Source organism: Catharus ustulatus, chromosome 6, assembly GCF_009819885.2.
Source record: "Catharus ustulatus isolate bCatUst1 chromosome 6, bCatUst1.pri.v2, whole genome shotgun sequence".
Taxonomy (NCBI): Eukaryota; Metazoa; Chordata; class Aves; order Passeriformes; family Turdidae; genus Catharus; species Catharus ustulatus.
In genome coordinates, this window is record NC_046226.1 from 34,427,033 (window position 1) to 34,444,985 (window position 17,953).

General features: G+C 36.8%; 1 protein-coding gene across 4 annotated transcripts in view; it reads right to left on the reverse strand.

Moving 5' to 3' along the window:
• Window positions 1–17,953, reverse strand: part of DCAF5 (DDB1 and CUL4 associated factor 5) — a 65,669-nt gene that overhangs the window by 34,345 nt on the left and 13,371 nt on the right. For all 4 annotated transcript variants that reach the window (XM_033061585.2, XM_033061589.2, XM_033061588.2 and 1 more), the window contains exons 3-5: window positions 17,088–17,124; window positions 14,744–14,883; window positions 12,608–12,737 (exon numbers count right to left, since the gene is read on the reverse strand). In XM_033061585.2, the coding sequence (XP_032917476.1) occupies window positions 12,608–12,737; window positions 14,744–14,883; window positions 17,088–17,124 (307 nt within the window). The remainder of the gene's footprint in view (window positions 1–12,607; window positions 12,738–14,743; window positions 14,884–17,087; window positions 17,125–17,953) is intronic.

Genomic DNA, 17,953 nt, shown 5'->3' on the forward strand with positions numbered 1-17,953 from the left:
AGAAAGAAGCCAGTAGAAGTTATTTTTTACAGTATTAAGCCACTACTAATACTCATTAGTACTGAAGAGGATGTCTGAATCAAGAAACTCTAAAGAACTTCAAATTATTCAGAATGACAGCTTTAGCACTTTCATTTTTTTTGGAGTGGGGTGGAGAGAGGAGAGGAAGAGAAGTAACCTGTGTTCAAGCATGTTCAAATGACTATATCCCCTTTCTCAGTTGCACCAGGGTGTTGCTCTCTACCTTTAGTAAGTGTTACTCTTGGATTTTTTCACACAGGATTAAGTGAGGCAGTGTAGGCATGTTTGGATATGTTGCTCGTGTTAGAACTGCTGCTTCTGCCTGCCCCTTACTGCATGCACTAACAAAGGCGTTTCAGAGGCAACACCTTGTTGCAGTTACTAAAAAGTTTACTGATGCATCACACCAGAAGCAATGCTCTCATCTTGAAGACACAGACCATGACAACTAGTGAGAAATCTGAAGGCGGTACTAAAAGGACAATTTTGAACAAGATGAGTGCTCTTTCTGCCAGAGGCATTATTTTTATGAGTCCAAAGCCAGACTACTCGGATTTACTCTGCTTCCAAATTTGGCTCACTCAGACAGCTGTGGAATGCTGATGTTGCCTACCAGCTCTGGAAGCAATAGAGAGAGACCCATGCACTTTTGAGTTTTTAAAAAAGTCATATTGTATGATTAAGAGAAATATCTAGTTCACAGATGGAACACGGTAATCCAAACTCACATTCTGGAGCTGGAGGGAGGCTGAGGAGGGAGAGAATGGACGATTATATGTAATATGGTCATTTCCGTAGCTGCATACGCTGCACACAGGCAACAGGCAAGGCTAACTAAATACCAGCTCAGCCAAACAATGGAAGGCTTTGAATGCATGAGTAGCACCACAAACGTAAATAATTCGGTTTTACTGGCAGTTAGTGGGGTAAGGGAAGGAGTAGTATCATTGCGTTGCAGTACAAACACTGTCCTTGGAACAGGGGTGTCACTTAAGAAAAGAAATTAATTGAGCAAGGGAAGAGTGTTGGTATCATAAACAGCAGCAAGTGAGAGTAAGTTAATGAAAGAATGACCTTAAAAGGAAAGAATGAACTGAATGCTCGTAACTAATACACACCATTGCATACAAGTGTGTTTGTCAGCAATTCTGTAACCACAAAATTGAGAAACTTCTAACTGGGCAAAAAAATAACTGGAATGAAACTTGGCAAACAGAATTTTGGCCTGGAAAACTGCAGTAAAGTTTGAGAGTTTATTTGCAAGAAAATGATTGTGTGTTTTAAAGGACACAATTCATATATAGTCTGAAGCAAACACTTAGAGCCAAATTAACCAGTAACAGAAAAGTTAGCAGAATATCAATAATAAATGCAGACCTTTCTAAAGTAGATTATGAGTTTCAGAAATCTCAAGATAGTTTCTTTGAAAAGCAGATAAATTGTGTCTAGGTGTACAGTATTTCACTCTAAGCATTATAAGTGTTAACAAATGTGAAAAAAGTCCACTAGTGTCTGAAGATTAGCAGGTATACAAGCCACACTCAAGATCTTATTATTTTTCAGAAACAAGGTCATTTTCCTAAATTCTATCATCACTACTTCTAATAACCTTACCACCTTTACAAGACCTGTCTCCAAGAATCATTACCAGGAAGTAAGGGATATTTGCTTGGATTTATTTGTTACTAAACAATAACCAAATAAAAGGCTGTGTATTGTTAGCAAAACTAAATACCTTTGCTTTCCTTTAAAAAGAAAGTACAATTAAAATCAACTCCATCCACCAAGATAAGAAAAGTACTGAATTCCAGGTGAAGATTCTGCATTTTCAAGAATGTGACATTTCTTTGCTGTTTACTGTTAGGGTCAGAAACATATAAAGTAGTTCAAAAAGCAATCTCCCCATCATTAATGGACTTCCATGCATGGCAAACCCTAAGGTTAACAAAAGTTTTGCTGTTTCCGCCAAACCACAAGGGCAATATTTTAATTTTTTAAATAACTGAGATTCCTATCTGATAAGAGACTTCAGAAACTGGAGCCTTAAATACATCAAACATCACCATTTATGTACCCAGAGCAACTCGACAATGTGACAGCAAAGGCTTGCCTTATGACCTAACTGAATCACTGAATGAAAATGTTGCTACATCAGTGATCTCAGGCAGTTCTCCAGAAAGCACTATGATTTCCGGTATTCTGCCTTTAGTCACAGGAAAATAACTCAGGAATTTCAGTATTCTGAGGAAGATGGCAGGAGCAGAGGTGTAAGTGTACTAAACTCTCCCCTCATCTGGATTACTTTTATCCTTTCAGGATTTAAGGTTACCTCTGCTATTACAAAAACTGAACACTAGTGAATGACAACAAGCAAAAAAACCCCTAAAAACCCTTTTTGTTAGAATGCTTCACATCCTCCTCCAACTCTAGTCAAGGTTTGTTATTACAGATCTGTTCCCAAGCATTCTAGGCTTGCCTACACTATGTATCTGTGGGTCAGAAGGCACAAGAGTGTCCTATTCTCACTCTCTGCTTGAATCATGTAGGTGTTACTGTAATGCAAGTAATAAATGAGATCTAGTAAGCACACAATTAGTTTTTCAGGGAAAAATCCCAAAAACCCAACCAAACAACAAAAAAATTTAGTCAGATTAAAAAAAAAGAAAGAAACTAGAGAATACAATAACACAATATAAAAAGCAACTGTCCAACAGCCACAAGCAAACTAGCTGAAACACCTGATCATTTCCATCCTTTTCTAATCCCTAAATTCTCTGATCAGAGTCCATTATTCAGCCTGTTCAGAAATAGCACCTTGTAGGATGGAGTACAGACTGTGACAGAGAACACTGCTCAGCTAAATCCAGCAAAACACAAAGAAGCAGGTTCTATCAGATAACCAGACAGAGAAGATGCAAATACAGCCAGACATGGCATGGGAAGATGACCTTTAGGCCAAATAAAGAAGTAGGATGTGTTCCCAAAACCAAGCATTCACCAAAGTCCTTACAACACAAAGAACATGGGTATCAGAGAATGTTACCTTAGAAAAACAATCTGAGTGTGAAAGTTGGCAATTTCTCCTGAAGAATAAAGCCATTTTCATACCTTATGCAAAATCAGTCACGTGTCAACACTGCAGTCCTATGATACATTTTTCCTACACATTTCTGTGCTGCAATTGCTGTCTTGCAATAGGAAGCTGAGTAACATCAGCCACAGATTTTTTTCTCTTATCCAATAATATATATACACTCACTTATTTTTCTATGAAGCTGCAGGAATTTTTAATTTGCAAAAACTACACAAGCAGAAATTAAAGAAAATAGCACCAAGAAGAAAGTGGGTCTTTCTTTTGACAGGAAAATTGGCAAGATCCAAATGGTCCTACAGTAGAAGTCTAGTCTTGAACCGGTAAAGCTTTTGCCTCTAGGAAAAGAGGAATATAAATTTTCACCGAAAGCTAAGTGAATGAAACTGCAGACATAACTTTGGACTCATCAGGTTGGTTCCACCACAATTTCTCCTGGAATGATGCTTCAAAGACTAATTCCCTTCTCTTACAATAGGATTAACTAATATTTCAGATGTTCTCCTGGTAAATGCATTAAGAGGATCTCTCCTTTGATTTCAATCACCAATGTTTTTAAAATTTTCTTTTCTCCTTTTTTTTTTTCTTTTTAGACAACAAAGTGTTGTTTGTTTTTAATTACCTCCATATTTAATGGAGGTATAGAGGTGTTTAGGGAAAGACTTACCATGATTACTTCCTTAAGAAAGTCATCTACAAAAACCCATTCAATCTGAGCTTCTTTTGAACAACAGATTACAATTTTAAAATTTGCATTACAAGGACAACACTTTGCACTTTAAATTCTTACTTTAGAAAGACCTGGGTGCTGAAGTATTTCAAAGCTAACAAAAAGATTAAGCACCATGGGGCTTTTGAAGTCGGCAGTTTTCCCTTTTCTTGGTACAGGAAAAATCAAGGGCAAGAAAGGTCAACCAACAGACCAAACCAACACTGTGAAACAAAACCAGGTTTCCTGACTTCATGTTTGCAGTTACACAGTGTTGAATATCTAAAACCTGAATAGCACCTCTGCTTGTAGGACCAAACTGGATCCCACAGAGCAAAGGGACGGCATTGAGCTTAAAGTGCCTGCCAGAATCAAGAGGGCTAATGTGAGGATGCTGATAGGTGTGAAAAAGTTTCATCTTCAAATCAGAAAATCCCTGTGCATATGATGGAGGGCAATCAAGACGGAAAGAAACAGAAGAATTACTATAGACACATCTGAGAGCAACAAAGAATTGAAAGCTGAGCTACTAAAACACTCTTTCTTATAACACACTTTGAACCTCAGTTCTCCAAAATTCAGTTGTGTGTCAGATAGACAAATACAGGGATCCTAGAGGAAAGTTAAAAATCTTTCTAAATATGCTCCACTCCAGGAAGGATACCAGCCTAAACAGAGAGAAAGCTAAGCTAACCCTCTATCCCAAGAGGGCTGACAAGGTCATGCATAAAACAGGACTGCAAATTAAACATAGAGTGTGTATATCTAAAACAGAAGCTAAGTGAGAGGGCCCTTCCTATGATACCATCCCAGTAAATTCCACAATAAGGACAAGGCAAAAGGATGGGAAAAAGGGGCTACAGCACTACTAGGTAATATTTGGCAGACTTGCACACTTAAGGATTTCCAGACTATCTATTAGGTGATGCTCACACCAGCAACAGAAATTACTGCTTCAGAATTAAAAAAAATTTAACAAAAAATTCACTGATTTACATATTTCACAACTTTAGGCTGCACTCCTGTCTTTAAAGAAAAAAAAAAAGGTTAAAAAAAGAGCATCAACTGACTAAAGATGACAACCACAAAAAAAGTCTCCACATTCAAGAAAGTCATCAACATGACTAAAGCCTTGATGCTTGTCACAATCTCTCTTTGCCCGAAGTTAAAAAAGGGTCATTTGCAAGTACTCCCTTTTTTCTTTCAGTGAGAAGAAAGAAGGAAAGGCAGAGGAAACTGCCTTAGATATTTCTAATTCTAAATAAGTGGTTGATTTTGGCTAAATTTGTGGCAAATATTTTGGAGATTTATGTTCACAACCAAAGCCGAAAGCCATCCAAAAAGTACTACTCCTCCAGATGCCATTACTATTCAAATGTTCCTTTAACACATCCAAAGATTTCCAGAAAAATTCAATCCCTATGAACTTAAGCAATAGTCAATTCACTTTCTACCACATTAAAGGGAACTTTGAGAAATAATGGAAGACAATTAGGGGGAAAAGTATCCACATTTAGGTTCTGTGTAATTTGGGGCAAATATGCCAAGCTGGATCTGGTTAGGAGATCTTCAAATTCTAGGTTGAAATACTCATCAGTTGAGCTGCCTCAGTAACATAGAAGTGCAACATATGAGGATGGTACATGTGTGGGATGAGTTCTATTTCCTGAACTGCAAAAAGTTATTTGAACTATTTGTGGTGGTGTGGTTGACCTATATTGGTGAGTTTCAAAATAGCACTTAAAATTTGTTATACTGTAGCCTAACTCAATAGATTACATTAAGAAGTATCAAGTTAGTAAAAAATCACAATAAATTATTCCACTAAAGAGAGAAAGAAATGATAAGCCTGACAATGAACAAGTGGTTGCCAAGATACACACTTTCTCCTGCAGTCCTTAATACAGTACTCTGCTCAGAGCAGGACTGACAAAGGTCTCTAAACAGAAACCTGCAGCACACGTCTATTGCACTGAAATAATTGAAACAGGTATTTGCCAATTCAATGATGTAGTGAATTGTTCCACCTGCAGGGGCTTTGGGAATTCCAAAATATTCATACTGGAAGTGATGACAATCAGAAGCTTCTTTCCTTCACGTTAAAAGTCAAAATGCGAAACAGTAAAAGTAAAACCTTAAATAACCACATAATATTCCTGCCATTATGTGACATCTAGAGATTCGACATGAAGAAAATTCCCAATCCACCAGCACTAGCTTTTAAGGAAAGTGCCCTGAACCTTGGTAAGTTCTCTGTCAGAAGCAAACCCTGTGGCTGGCTCCTGAATTAATATCCCCGCCTCAGTCACCAACAATACTGCATCCCTCACTTACACTTGTGGAAGCGCAGTATTTCATCCAACATACCAGACATCTTGGTAGCACACAGATAAAAAAAGGCAACAGTTACTTTGTAGAGTGAGCCCAGGAAGGAAAGCTAGAAAGGATAAAAACCTCAGCATACGGATGAGCATTTCTCAGAAAATAACTGCCATCTCTGTTCTTCTGGTGTGATCTTTAAGGATCAAATATCTTGAAGGTATGACCCTAGAAACTAAAATTGGCAACCACTGGAGACCTCAATCTATGGACTTGTACTCAGTTACGATGTGTTTAACCTTAGAACACCTTCAACATCACCACACAGATTTTCTGAAGTCCTCTCTATATAACAGGTTACAAATACCACCTGTGGTACAGAGTTGCAAATACTCATGATCTTTCTTTCTTCCCTTTCCCTCGCACATCCACTCATCAAAAATAAACCCTAACAGAAGCAACCATGCCTTTATTCAGAGGTAATATTCAGTCCTCTCTTGCAAAGCTGGTCCATTTGACATGCATTTAACTAAACTATAAAGAATTATTCTCAAATTTCCTGTAGCTCTGGCAGCTACCATGCCTGTTCTGATACTGAGAGAGGTCTCATAAACCTGAAACCTAGCTTTTCCAACTAGATGTCAATCAAATACCACCTGCAAGATTTCTATGTCCAATAGTGTTTTTCCTCTTGCTATCAGACCACTGATAAAAAAACCAAAAAAAGGTAATACTCATCAGGTCTTTGAAAGGCTGGGAACTAAATAAAGTAAGACAAAGTACAAGTCAAAGTAATCAGAAGCCAAGAACTGGATTTTCAAAAGAACTGTGATTTCCAGTGAACCAAAAGTTACATGTGAACCAGAAGTTATGGATTTAATAGATCGTTTTAAGAGTTGGATTGTATTTACATGCAGCATAATGACTAAGCTGAACCACTAGTAATTAGCACTTGACAGAAAAGCTCTGTTGAAGACTTTAAGAAATACAGTCAGTTCAAGACCAGCAGCACAGTGCAGCCACACCTTCAAAGTCCGCCAGATATTGGCAAGATCGACATACCTGAACATTCATAAACTGATAAGAAGAGTCCTCTCTCAGGATGTCCCTGAATCTAATTGGTTCAGTACAGGGAAGAAATTTCTATATCTCTGTATTTTGTTTACTGTGTAACAAGCTAATCACTAGGTGATTCACTAATATTTAACAACATGTATTCCTTCTCCACAACTTGGGAGTTTGCTTCTCTAAATCCTCAGAGCAGGAAGCAAATCTAATGTTAATTTAGAGCACACTAAGAAAATCTTCCTGACTGCTGTTCTTTGAGACACAAGTATTCATTTAATGTGAGTTTAAAAAGTTTGTTGAAGTGGGCTCTGAACTGCATTTACTTGCCAGCCAAGAGAAAGAAAGAAATTGAAGTTGAAATAATGTTCCTTTTGGATTTATCTGTAAAGACTTGATGGAAAACACCAAAATTGACATTTCTTCAACTTGGCCTTATTATGATTTGTATGGTTAAAAAAAATTAGCCTTTAAAATATGCCATAAGGACTACAAACACCAGGGAATATCAGGTTTGCCCTGTTACTCAAGGATTTTTTTAAGTCATCATTGGGCTTTTTGAGTACATGGTCTTGTAACTGTGCAGACAGCATAAATCTCATGAACTTTCAGAAGAATCTTAAAAAGGTCTATCGTATGTAAGCATTTCTACCTCACATAGAGTTTAATCCAGTACTTGAATTAGGGGGGGAAATGTGTTTCCAGATTCCAAAACTAAAGTCTGGGTCTCTGGAACAGTGTTTTACTCTACAAACACAAAAAGTCAAATGACAAAAAGAAAAATTCTCTGCTTATAGTTTATTCTTATGAAGCATGTAGCCTTGGAAAGTAAATCATCCCCAGATTTGGTCATGTTCCACTTCTACTTTGTAAAAAACTTGTCAAAAACATGCTGAGGAGGCAAAAAAGGGGAATGTTAATGTAGCAAAAGAAAACAAAGCAAGTAAAACAGAATGAGAAGAATGCCACAAACAGCTGAACATATCTAATAGTTCACTTCTCCTTAAATGAGGACATGTTTCCTTCATATGTCCTCTTCTCAGCCTCACAGGCCTTACTCTCTCTTCTTAATGGTTTATAGTTGCCACTGGACCCTCCCTGAACCAAGTTCAACTTGCTAGGGCATAAGAAAGCTACAAAGCTTTTCCAGCTTAGTTTTCTAAATTCTTGATGTGATGAGTTGGCTCGAAAAGCAGGTCAAACACATAACTGTGCAACAGACATGGGAATGAGCAGTTTTTAGATAAGGCCTCCCAGACTCACCTAAAATATCCCAAGATATGTATTTATGACATAAGTCGTAACATTTTCATCCTTGAACTTGACACACCAATGGATCCCAGTGTGCATAAAGTACTGGTTTAATGCTTCCATCACAAGTAGAACACACTTCTGTGAATGGTCTTTTTGCAGCATGAAGATTAAAAATATGTGATGGTCATTAAAAGGACAAACCAATATAATTTTGATCTCAAAAACTTCCACATAAGTTGATGTAAGTAGTGGGTCCGGGGGAACATAGGAAAAGAAAATGTTAAGGGATATTTTCTTAAGGGAAAAATCGGTTTATTTCAGTAAAAAATAAGGAGCTAGTCATGGAGCTGCGTGGAAAAAGAGAAGGGAGAACATGAGTACCTAACAACAGCTGAAGTTACATAGTCTTTACTTGAAATATATATGTACTCTAACTTGCTGAGTTGCCCCCAGAAATTCTTTAACAATATTTGTAATAGATATTTTATAGTAAACACTTTAAGAAGCAGAGACCTCAGTTTTAAAATTTTCTTTAAAAAAGGCACAGCTTCCAGACCCCATCTAGTGGTGTGAATGCCTTACAGCAGTCTCCTCAACCAAAACCACATTTAAAGTTTTTCAATGCATTGTTTTTAAAAAAGAAACAATACAGATGGTTTCAGTTTAACGTCCACCTGAAGGAATATAAATACTTACACATTCTAAAAATAGAAAAATAAGATTTCCAGAATCACTAGTCAGCTTACTATTATAGAATTGTATTAGTTCTATATTTATAACACTTCATATGCTATTTTTGAGGAGTCAACCCACAACATCCAGATCTTATTAGTATACTGGAGTAGAAGGAGAGCATCTCAATTGCTGCACTAAATGTGAGACAGCAGAGATATCAAGCTGTGAATGAACTTTGGGAAAAAGCAAAATGAATCCGCCCCTGTATTCTGACTCAGTCAGCAAGACTAATCAAATTAAGATTATTTGAAGTGAGCTAAACTTTCCACAATTCAGAGCTGTGCAACTGTCTCTAAATTTCTACATGCATGCCAAGAAATGCTGGCTTCTCAATCACCTCCTTCACTGTACTAGTCAAACATAAAGCACTCCCAGCTTCCCATTAAAAAGTTAACCAATTCCACAGCACATTAATAAAATTTTCTCATAATCAGGACTTTTTTCCTGGCCCTAAAAGTATTAAATTCAAAATTTCTAGAGGTGCTTAATGTTGCCTGAATAAAGAAGTGGACAAAACCAACTTTCCTGGCTGGAAGCATGCAACAGCAAGCTGAGACAAATTCTCCCATAACCTAATTGGAAAAAAGCCATGTATTTCAGAGAAAAATCCTGCTGTAAAAATATTTTACTGCTGTAAAAATCCTCAGATTTTCTGGAGAAATAAGCAGATACATCTCATTTTTTCTGTCAAGCGATGAAATCTATATCTGAATTCTCTAACCTACAAGGATATCATTGCTCTACTCAAGTTTTTGAAAATGTAGAGCTATTAGTTTAAGACTACACAATTAGCCATTTTCCACTGACTGACATAGAAGTTAACAGTAAATCTCCCCTTTTCTGATAGTCCATTGCTAAGCTGAACAGCATCACAGAAAAACTATACTTCCCCTGAGAAGCCTCAGCTGATTAAAACCAGAAATTCAGCGTCAAACCTGATCCCTTTCAAATTAGTAAAGGCCAACCAAATCCTGTGAGTTTTATCAAGCCTCACCTATATCTGTAAAAGGTCTTAACACACACAGTGCTGTTGGCTGCAATACCTGTTATGTGAAGGTATTGCTAACTACAGTACTGCTACTGGCCACAAACAGATAGTCTTTGGAATTCCAAGCTTTTCACTTGCTGGATTTTGCAGACAAGCAGCAGCAAGATTCTCCAGAGTAGCCTCTAATTATGAAGCAAAAAGTAGTGCCTGCATCCTCTAACTGTCTCCTTCTGAGGACTGACAGTAGCTGGACAACTGAGTTTTACAGGTAGTGTTATACTAGCAGCAAATGATTAACTACATGTAACTGTTTCCCAGGTCCCGTATTGGAAGAGTGCTGTGGTTCAGCTTAACCCATTGCAAGTTAAAATTTTAGCAATCCACAGCAAACATTTTTAAGTATCTACACTTCTTCCCCTTCTTTCTACCTCTAATCAAAACCCCACTACCACACAATGTAACAAAACAGCTGAAGTTTAACTGATCTGGTACTTTCTATTACACCACAGGAAGAATGATAGGACTGAAAAACTTCCACAATGGCCACAGTGTTATGATGGACTACATCAAAACTGAGGCAAAGGAGGAATTCCCCTCGATGGTTTAAGGCATAAAAATTCCTCACAGGTGAAAGTCATGTGCAGCCATGTAAATAAAAAATGTAGACTAGGGAAGAAATAGACAGACCTAGTAACTTTTTACCGTAGTAATTTATGTATTGTGCTGTTCAACAATCTGAGCAAAGATTCTACAATCAAACAAATAGTTCTAAATCATGTTCCTCAAAAACCTGTATTCCTCCATTCTTCCTACACTTCAGGAAGTAATAAATTTTCTTGGATACCAAAGACAGCAAAAAAGAAAGCAGTAAACATGTAGGGAAGCAAGAATTTTCACCATTAGCAGACTTTTTTGATAATGAGGAAAGCATCTGATGCAGTAGCTCTCTTTTGCTGTGGCATGCTTGCACAGCCAGCTTCCTGTTTCCTTAGATTATGGAGAATTTCAGGGCTCTTTAACCCATTCTGCCTATAAAACTCACCAACCAAAGTGCTTTTGGCACTCATCTTACCTGCAACTACAGCATCTTTTATTATTAATAAGAATATGGAAAATACTCACAAACTCCTGCACGTACTAACTTCAGTTTTATGCAGTCTATCACACGATTACTTTATCTTTAAGAAGAACTATTTTTTCCCTCTGATAATTAAGTGTATTTTCCCCAGAAGAGACTGTAATAAACTAAAACATGCAGGTAGATATGTAAATTCTGGCTTCCACTTCCTCAATGGAATGAGGATTGTATATTTACTGATCTAAAATTAATAATATTTTTTCCTCTTAGGACAAAGTGAATTGCCACAAATACATTTTTTAAAAAGTTCCAGCTTTCTAGATTAGCAAATTAGATCTACAGAGACATGTAGAACTTTATTTAAATATGAGAGACTCTGACTTTGGCAGCCCACTAGCAGGACAAGAAACCATTCTGAAGAGTCCTCTTTCCTGAGAGTCTCATGAGGAAAAAATCTGCAGTGGCAGCAGAGTCCTTTAGAGTCTTTTTTTTTTCCCCTAAACCAAGCATACACTTCTCACAGTGTTTTGGACACATCTCTGATCAAGCAAAGGAGGAGAGCTAATGGGTATCCCAGAAAAATGGTAGCTGAAGACTTAACACCTGCAGTCATTTATGTTACAGCTGGCATCCAGCCAGACTTAACCCACCACAGATTTTTATGATGGAAAAATAAACATTCGAAATGTGAAAGACTGAAAAAGCTTAATCTCTCATGCATGCCAAAGTCTGGCATCAGATATTTCATACATCCACTTTAGAACGCAGTCTAACCATATTTCAAGCTACAACCTAATTCTCTTACCTTGTTTTTAACTCTATGCAAATCTGGAAGCACATTCTACAGCCAAATGATTATACAGATGTCTGTATCACTCAGGATGTCAAACTCCTAAGCACTGAGTAAAAAGCTGCCTTGACCACACTCTCTAGTTAGCCACTAAAAACTGAGTTGGGCAGGAAAAACAAACTGCAAACTAGGCAGTGCCCACCACAGCTTCTTCCAGTCATGCTTCTTACCAAGACAGTGCTAAATATAATTATGAGAATTTGACGCAGCAATCCAAGTTAATTTGCAGTGGTGAAGCCAGGCAGATTTAAAAAAAAAATCACTTACCTTAACACTGAAGATCTAGCCCCATTTTAAATCAAATTAGATCATAAGTATGAAGAAGAATATTATTATGCAAAATAATTGATTACCAACATTGCTGTTAACTTTGTACTGCATCTTTTCTTACTACCATATACACTGACTTAAATTTTTTTTTTTTTAAAAAGCAGCATGTCATCACCTCCCAAGAGAAAGAAATAACACAGCATAAAACAAGGACAGCTAGATCATACCTCTGAGGTTTACGAATATCCCAGAGTCCCACACCTTCCTTAGAGTTGGCAGTAGCCAGTAATCTGGGTTCTACTGGATTAAACATCACACTGTGAAAGGCTGATGGGTAGTGTGCCAAGCAGAAGGGCTCTGTTGAAAAAGTTGAAATTTCAAACATAAGAACAAATAATGCATTCAACTGTTCAATGCAAGGAGTTTGGCAGCTGAATATGGAAATAGCATAACAAGATCTGAAGATATGGAGACATGTTTAAACCACTTCTCAAGCTGACACATCCAAAGCAATATAAAACCTGAAGTTTTTAAATCCACCCACGTTTACATTAATTCTGTCTAAATATGGAAAAGGACACATACTGAATTTCAAGACATAATTCTTTACGGAAGGTTATCAGAGTTTAAAACTAGCTATTCAAATCTTGAATCTTCTTAAAGTTCATGACCAAATGCTCATCTGATAAGAGCTATATATGGAGGGGCGTCCGAAAACTTCCTAGTAATATATGCCTGAGAGCTTCCACATTCTGATTACCCAGGGAGAATAATATTACAAGAAGTGAAATAAGTTTGTATGAAACTGCTAACCCTGGGGAAGAGAAGCCTGCCACCTCATAAGTGCTGTACAAGCAGACAAGAAGGGTGTTCCTCTTGCATAAAAAAAATATCAACAGTTAGCTCTTGTTGTTCATACACAGAGTAGAAAACATGCTCATTCAAACTCTCCCTCTCATAAGACTCTCTTTGGACTGCTACTCTGCCTTATTCCATCAAAATACTATCTCCATGAAGAGTGGGGAGAAGTCTTGACTCTGTTACCTTCTCTCTGTTTCTGTGAGCATACAGCTTTAGGCACAGTCTAACTCTCTCCCTTGTTTGTATCTTTTGTGGCATGCTGCCACTCCTTCAATCAACTAAGAAACCAGAATCAATCTCTATTTTTAGCCAGGTATTTGGCCAGATCTTCCCATTCATTGTTTGCTTTGGTGCAACTCCTGTCTCACTCATGTGCCTGGGAGAAAATTACTGTCCCTATCTGAGCCACCAAGTGCAGCACTTGTAGTCCCACAAGCACCCCCAGAACTGTGATTTTCTTTCCTCATTTCACTCATTATCACATAAAAAACATGGTTAAGCAGGCAACCCTCTTAAATTCCCAATACCTTATGAAATGACTGCCTATCAAGTAAATGAGACAGAATTAGCATTTACTTGTCTTGTCTGTACCCTCCGCTAATGCTCTATTACAAGTCTTTTCATCGTGGATTTTCCTTTTTAGTGTTTCTTTAGCAGTGATGAAAACAAAGATCTCTGACCACAGATGAAGCTCCATGGTGCTCTTTGCTGTCATAAGAGTCAAAAGTAAAAAAAAAGAAAAGAAGCCAACTTGTGTTCTGCCAGTCTGCACAAAGGCTTTAGAAATTGCTGTTAGTCTGCCAGCAGCTCCAAATAAGGTTTGACACCAAAACTGACCTTCTACGTTTGCATCATCAAATCAGAATCCTGCTGGGACATAAAAGGCTGTGTTATTAAAATGGCAGCCCCCACTGAGAAGCAAAGGCCTACATCAGCTGAATGGAGAGACAAACATCAGATTGCCAAACAAAGGAGCTGGGTTTTCAATAAATTTTCAATTTGTGTATATTTCTTCAGTCAAATCATTGTCACTAATTACTGGTTCTTTCCTTCACACTTTTTTTTACAAACAGATTGGCACCACGGTTTTCTCCTAAGATATCAAAAGTTGCCTTTCAGCCTGTCAAAGAGAGATAACAGGAGCTAAACTAACGAGGCACTAAGTAATTTTAATGAAAAGTAGGGGGATTACTTTTCTATTGTTCCTTATGCTCATTCACAATTGTAGCTCTTATACTCTGGAGTACAAACATGTTTCTGAAGGGAGCATCTCAACACCATCTTCAATAAAAATTATAAGTAGTCATTTAAGAGAGTAACAGAAACATAGAGACCAGGGCTTGCCAATCACTGGCAAAAGAATTATGCCTCACTTTTACCCTTCTCCAAGACTCACTGTCATGACTGTCCCAAATAAACAAATTTTCTCTTCCTTGCCTTGCATGAATTATTCCAGAATCAATTAAATTGTATATTGAATATTTTCCTTCTAGAGACCTCACCTCCATGGGAAGACTCTCGGATGTCCCAGATAAGAACCCGGCCATCATCTGATGAACTAGCAAAGATGTTGTCATTTACTGGGCTCACTGAAAGGCCATACACTGCATCTTCATGGGCAAACACATCCAAGGTCTCAGTGCTGGAAAAGAGACAACATTATCCTTCTTCCTTCTTTCACTATTGTTTTATAAAGCAAAGCATTTACCACTTTATCTACCCAGTAATACTTTGTGACAAAGTTTCTGTAATTTCATAAGAAGACCCTTGCATTTAATTACAGTAAAAAACAAACAAAGTACCCATGTGCACTGACTTCATGCTATGAGGAAAAAAATCTCTCAAACTAAAACTCAAACACTAAAAAGTTCAGATACTGCAACATGCTATGGAAGACATGCGTTAGATTTAAGTTTGGAAGGATATAATGGGAAAGGGAAAGAAGTCTTGGGCCCTCTGGAGTAAATTTTTACTACTTAATGTAAAAAAGGAAAACAAGATATGTTCATTCTTTAATACAGGTTTCGGTTTCATTTAAAAGTTCAATTGAAGCTCACATAAGAGCAACTTCCCAGATGGTTTTTTCAGTAAGTTTTCTTTGCTTTTCAGGATAGACGAGACCTATATTTTTTATGTGGAAAGAACAGCAAAGAAACAACAAAATAAAATTAATTCCCCTAAGAGTATATCTGGGTTTCAGCTGTTTCACAGCTATAAAAAAAAGAAAAAAGCACATTCTCTATAATTTTCCCAATGTTTTAGATCATCTAAAAAGTTGAAATAGTGGTATGCAGTGATCAAAAACTGAAATACTAAATCAGAAGCCCCTGGGACTGTTTTATTTCTTTTAAAAAGCCCCTTTATTTCTTTAGGGAATAAACTTTATATACAAACCCTATATCTCATGGAAGCTGCACCAAAGAGATCCCACATAAAATCAGCATTTTGCTCACATGACAATTGATGTTCTTAGTGGCAGATCTACTAACTCTATCTCAGGAATCATGAATAAAAAAAGGGGAAAAAAGCAGTAACAGAAAAAGCCATTTAAAGTCACAGAAAAGCAACTGACAGATCAAGTGTAATCATTAAAAAGCAATTAACTTTCCATAGAAATCAATCAGAATTTGTTCTACTAAGATTTCTTTTAGAAGACCATACAAAATAGCCTAAGAGGAAGGAATTCTGTATGATTACAACTGGACTTAGCATACCTAAAAATTAATAAAAACCTGATAACAAAAGCACATTAAAAATACGCACATATCAAAAAGACTTGTCAAAACAAGGCACAGTCAGAAAAATGTGTTATATAGAAAAGTTAAAATGACAAACAAACAAAATCCCAAAACCAACTAACTAACCAAAAAAAATCCCAACAAAAAACCAAAAGAAAACTCAAACACTAAACAACACGATATTCCTGAGAAACCATCAGAACAGAAGACAGTTACTTTTATTTGGTTTGTATGTAAGATTTATGCAAGAAGCATTCATAATTTATGATGGAAGGCAGATATACGCTGAACAATTCAATGCAAAAGGCTTTGGACAAACATATCAAGAAATAAGTCTGTACTATGTTATTCAGGAAACACAAAGAAATGTAAAGTTTTATATTTCTCCATTCCTGCATATATCTCTTCCTGCTTTTTCTTTATTTTCTTGAGTTCGTGTTAAATGAATGATCAACAGGTAAATCTGTAGAAGTTATTAGTACAGACAAAATTTTAAAGTTTTTTTACATTAAAAGCAATAAGCTCAGTAGACATGATGTCTAGAGAAGTAAAATTCAATACATTACCACTGCTGTATTAATTACACTTTGACTAAAAGCCTAATCTTGATGTAGTTCAAAAAAACCTAATTCCCAACTGTTCAGCAGCTTTGGTAGACAGTAAGTATCAAAAGCAATATTCTCCTTGTTAGCGTAGAGACTCAGGCAGGTGCATCCAAAGTTTTAAAAGGAAGTTAGGTAGGCCAAGCACTAGCCATCTTAAACACAAGTCAGGTGACTCTGTTGAAAATCAAGAAGTCTGTATGTGCCAACGGTTGTTTATGTGCCAGAATAATCTACGCAGAACCTACTGTGCTGTCTGCAAGAGACCATATATATTTAATAACCATTCTCTTTCCCGAGGTCAAAATAATATAGAGCCCAAGTGCTGAAAAAGAAAATGGGGTGATGGGGAATACTTCACTCCAGTTATGAATTTAAATAAATAAAAAGCAAATTTCAGTATTAAAACACTGTTCTTCTAAACCATTCATTTAAAACAGAAAATGCCTCCAGTGAGTTGACATTAAAAGAGTTCTTGAAGCAGTGGAAACAAACAGTGTATTTACCTTTCAACATCATGGAGTATAACTTGCTCATCATTGCCTAAAAAGAGAAATATAAGCAATTAACACCATGTTTTAGTGATTAAAAAGTATTAGGGTGAAAAAACCCCGAATCACTTAAAAAAAAAATAAAAATCACATTTTCAAAACCAATATTGAAACAGAGATGACCAGCTCAGTTGCTATGTGGTTACCCTTTGCTCTGTTATATGAAAGGTTCCATGTGATATCACCAGTCATGGCCAACCTGTTTCATCTGCTACTGCTCAACAAATAATTCCATTTAAATATGCTACTTAGCATTCTTTGTCCAGTTTGAGCTTAAGCTTTGGGAAATTTGCAATGAAAAACATAAAGCAGCAGAAACTTTAAACTCTGATGAAAATACCTCTTTCTTCCTTCTCAAAGGATGCTCCATAAAAAGATTGTGGAAGGTGAAAAGAGATGTCATAAATTACATGCACGTGGCTCCCCGATCAAATACTGCCAGATAACACTGTCAGCACTCAGGGTTTTGCAACCACTGAGAAGGCACGAACATGACGGCCAATGTAACATTTTCTGTATTAGCAAAAACCAAACCAAGTAACCAGACAATCATGTCACTTTTCTCTGATCACACCAATTGAATACAATGGGAACTAACCACATGTGTGCAGGCTAAGAGGGTCACAGACACCAAATAATTCCAATAGCTCATGCAGAGTTTTTCAAGCTATAACAACAGACTCTTTTTTTTTTTTGGTCTCTATGCTGAATATTTTATTACCTAAATTTGGCACTTCCTCTTTAGAAACATTTATATTTACTTGATATTTAATTCAAGGAAAAACAACAACAACAACAAAACCAGATAGCCTGCAAAGTCA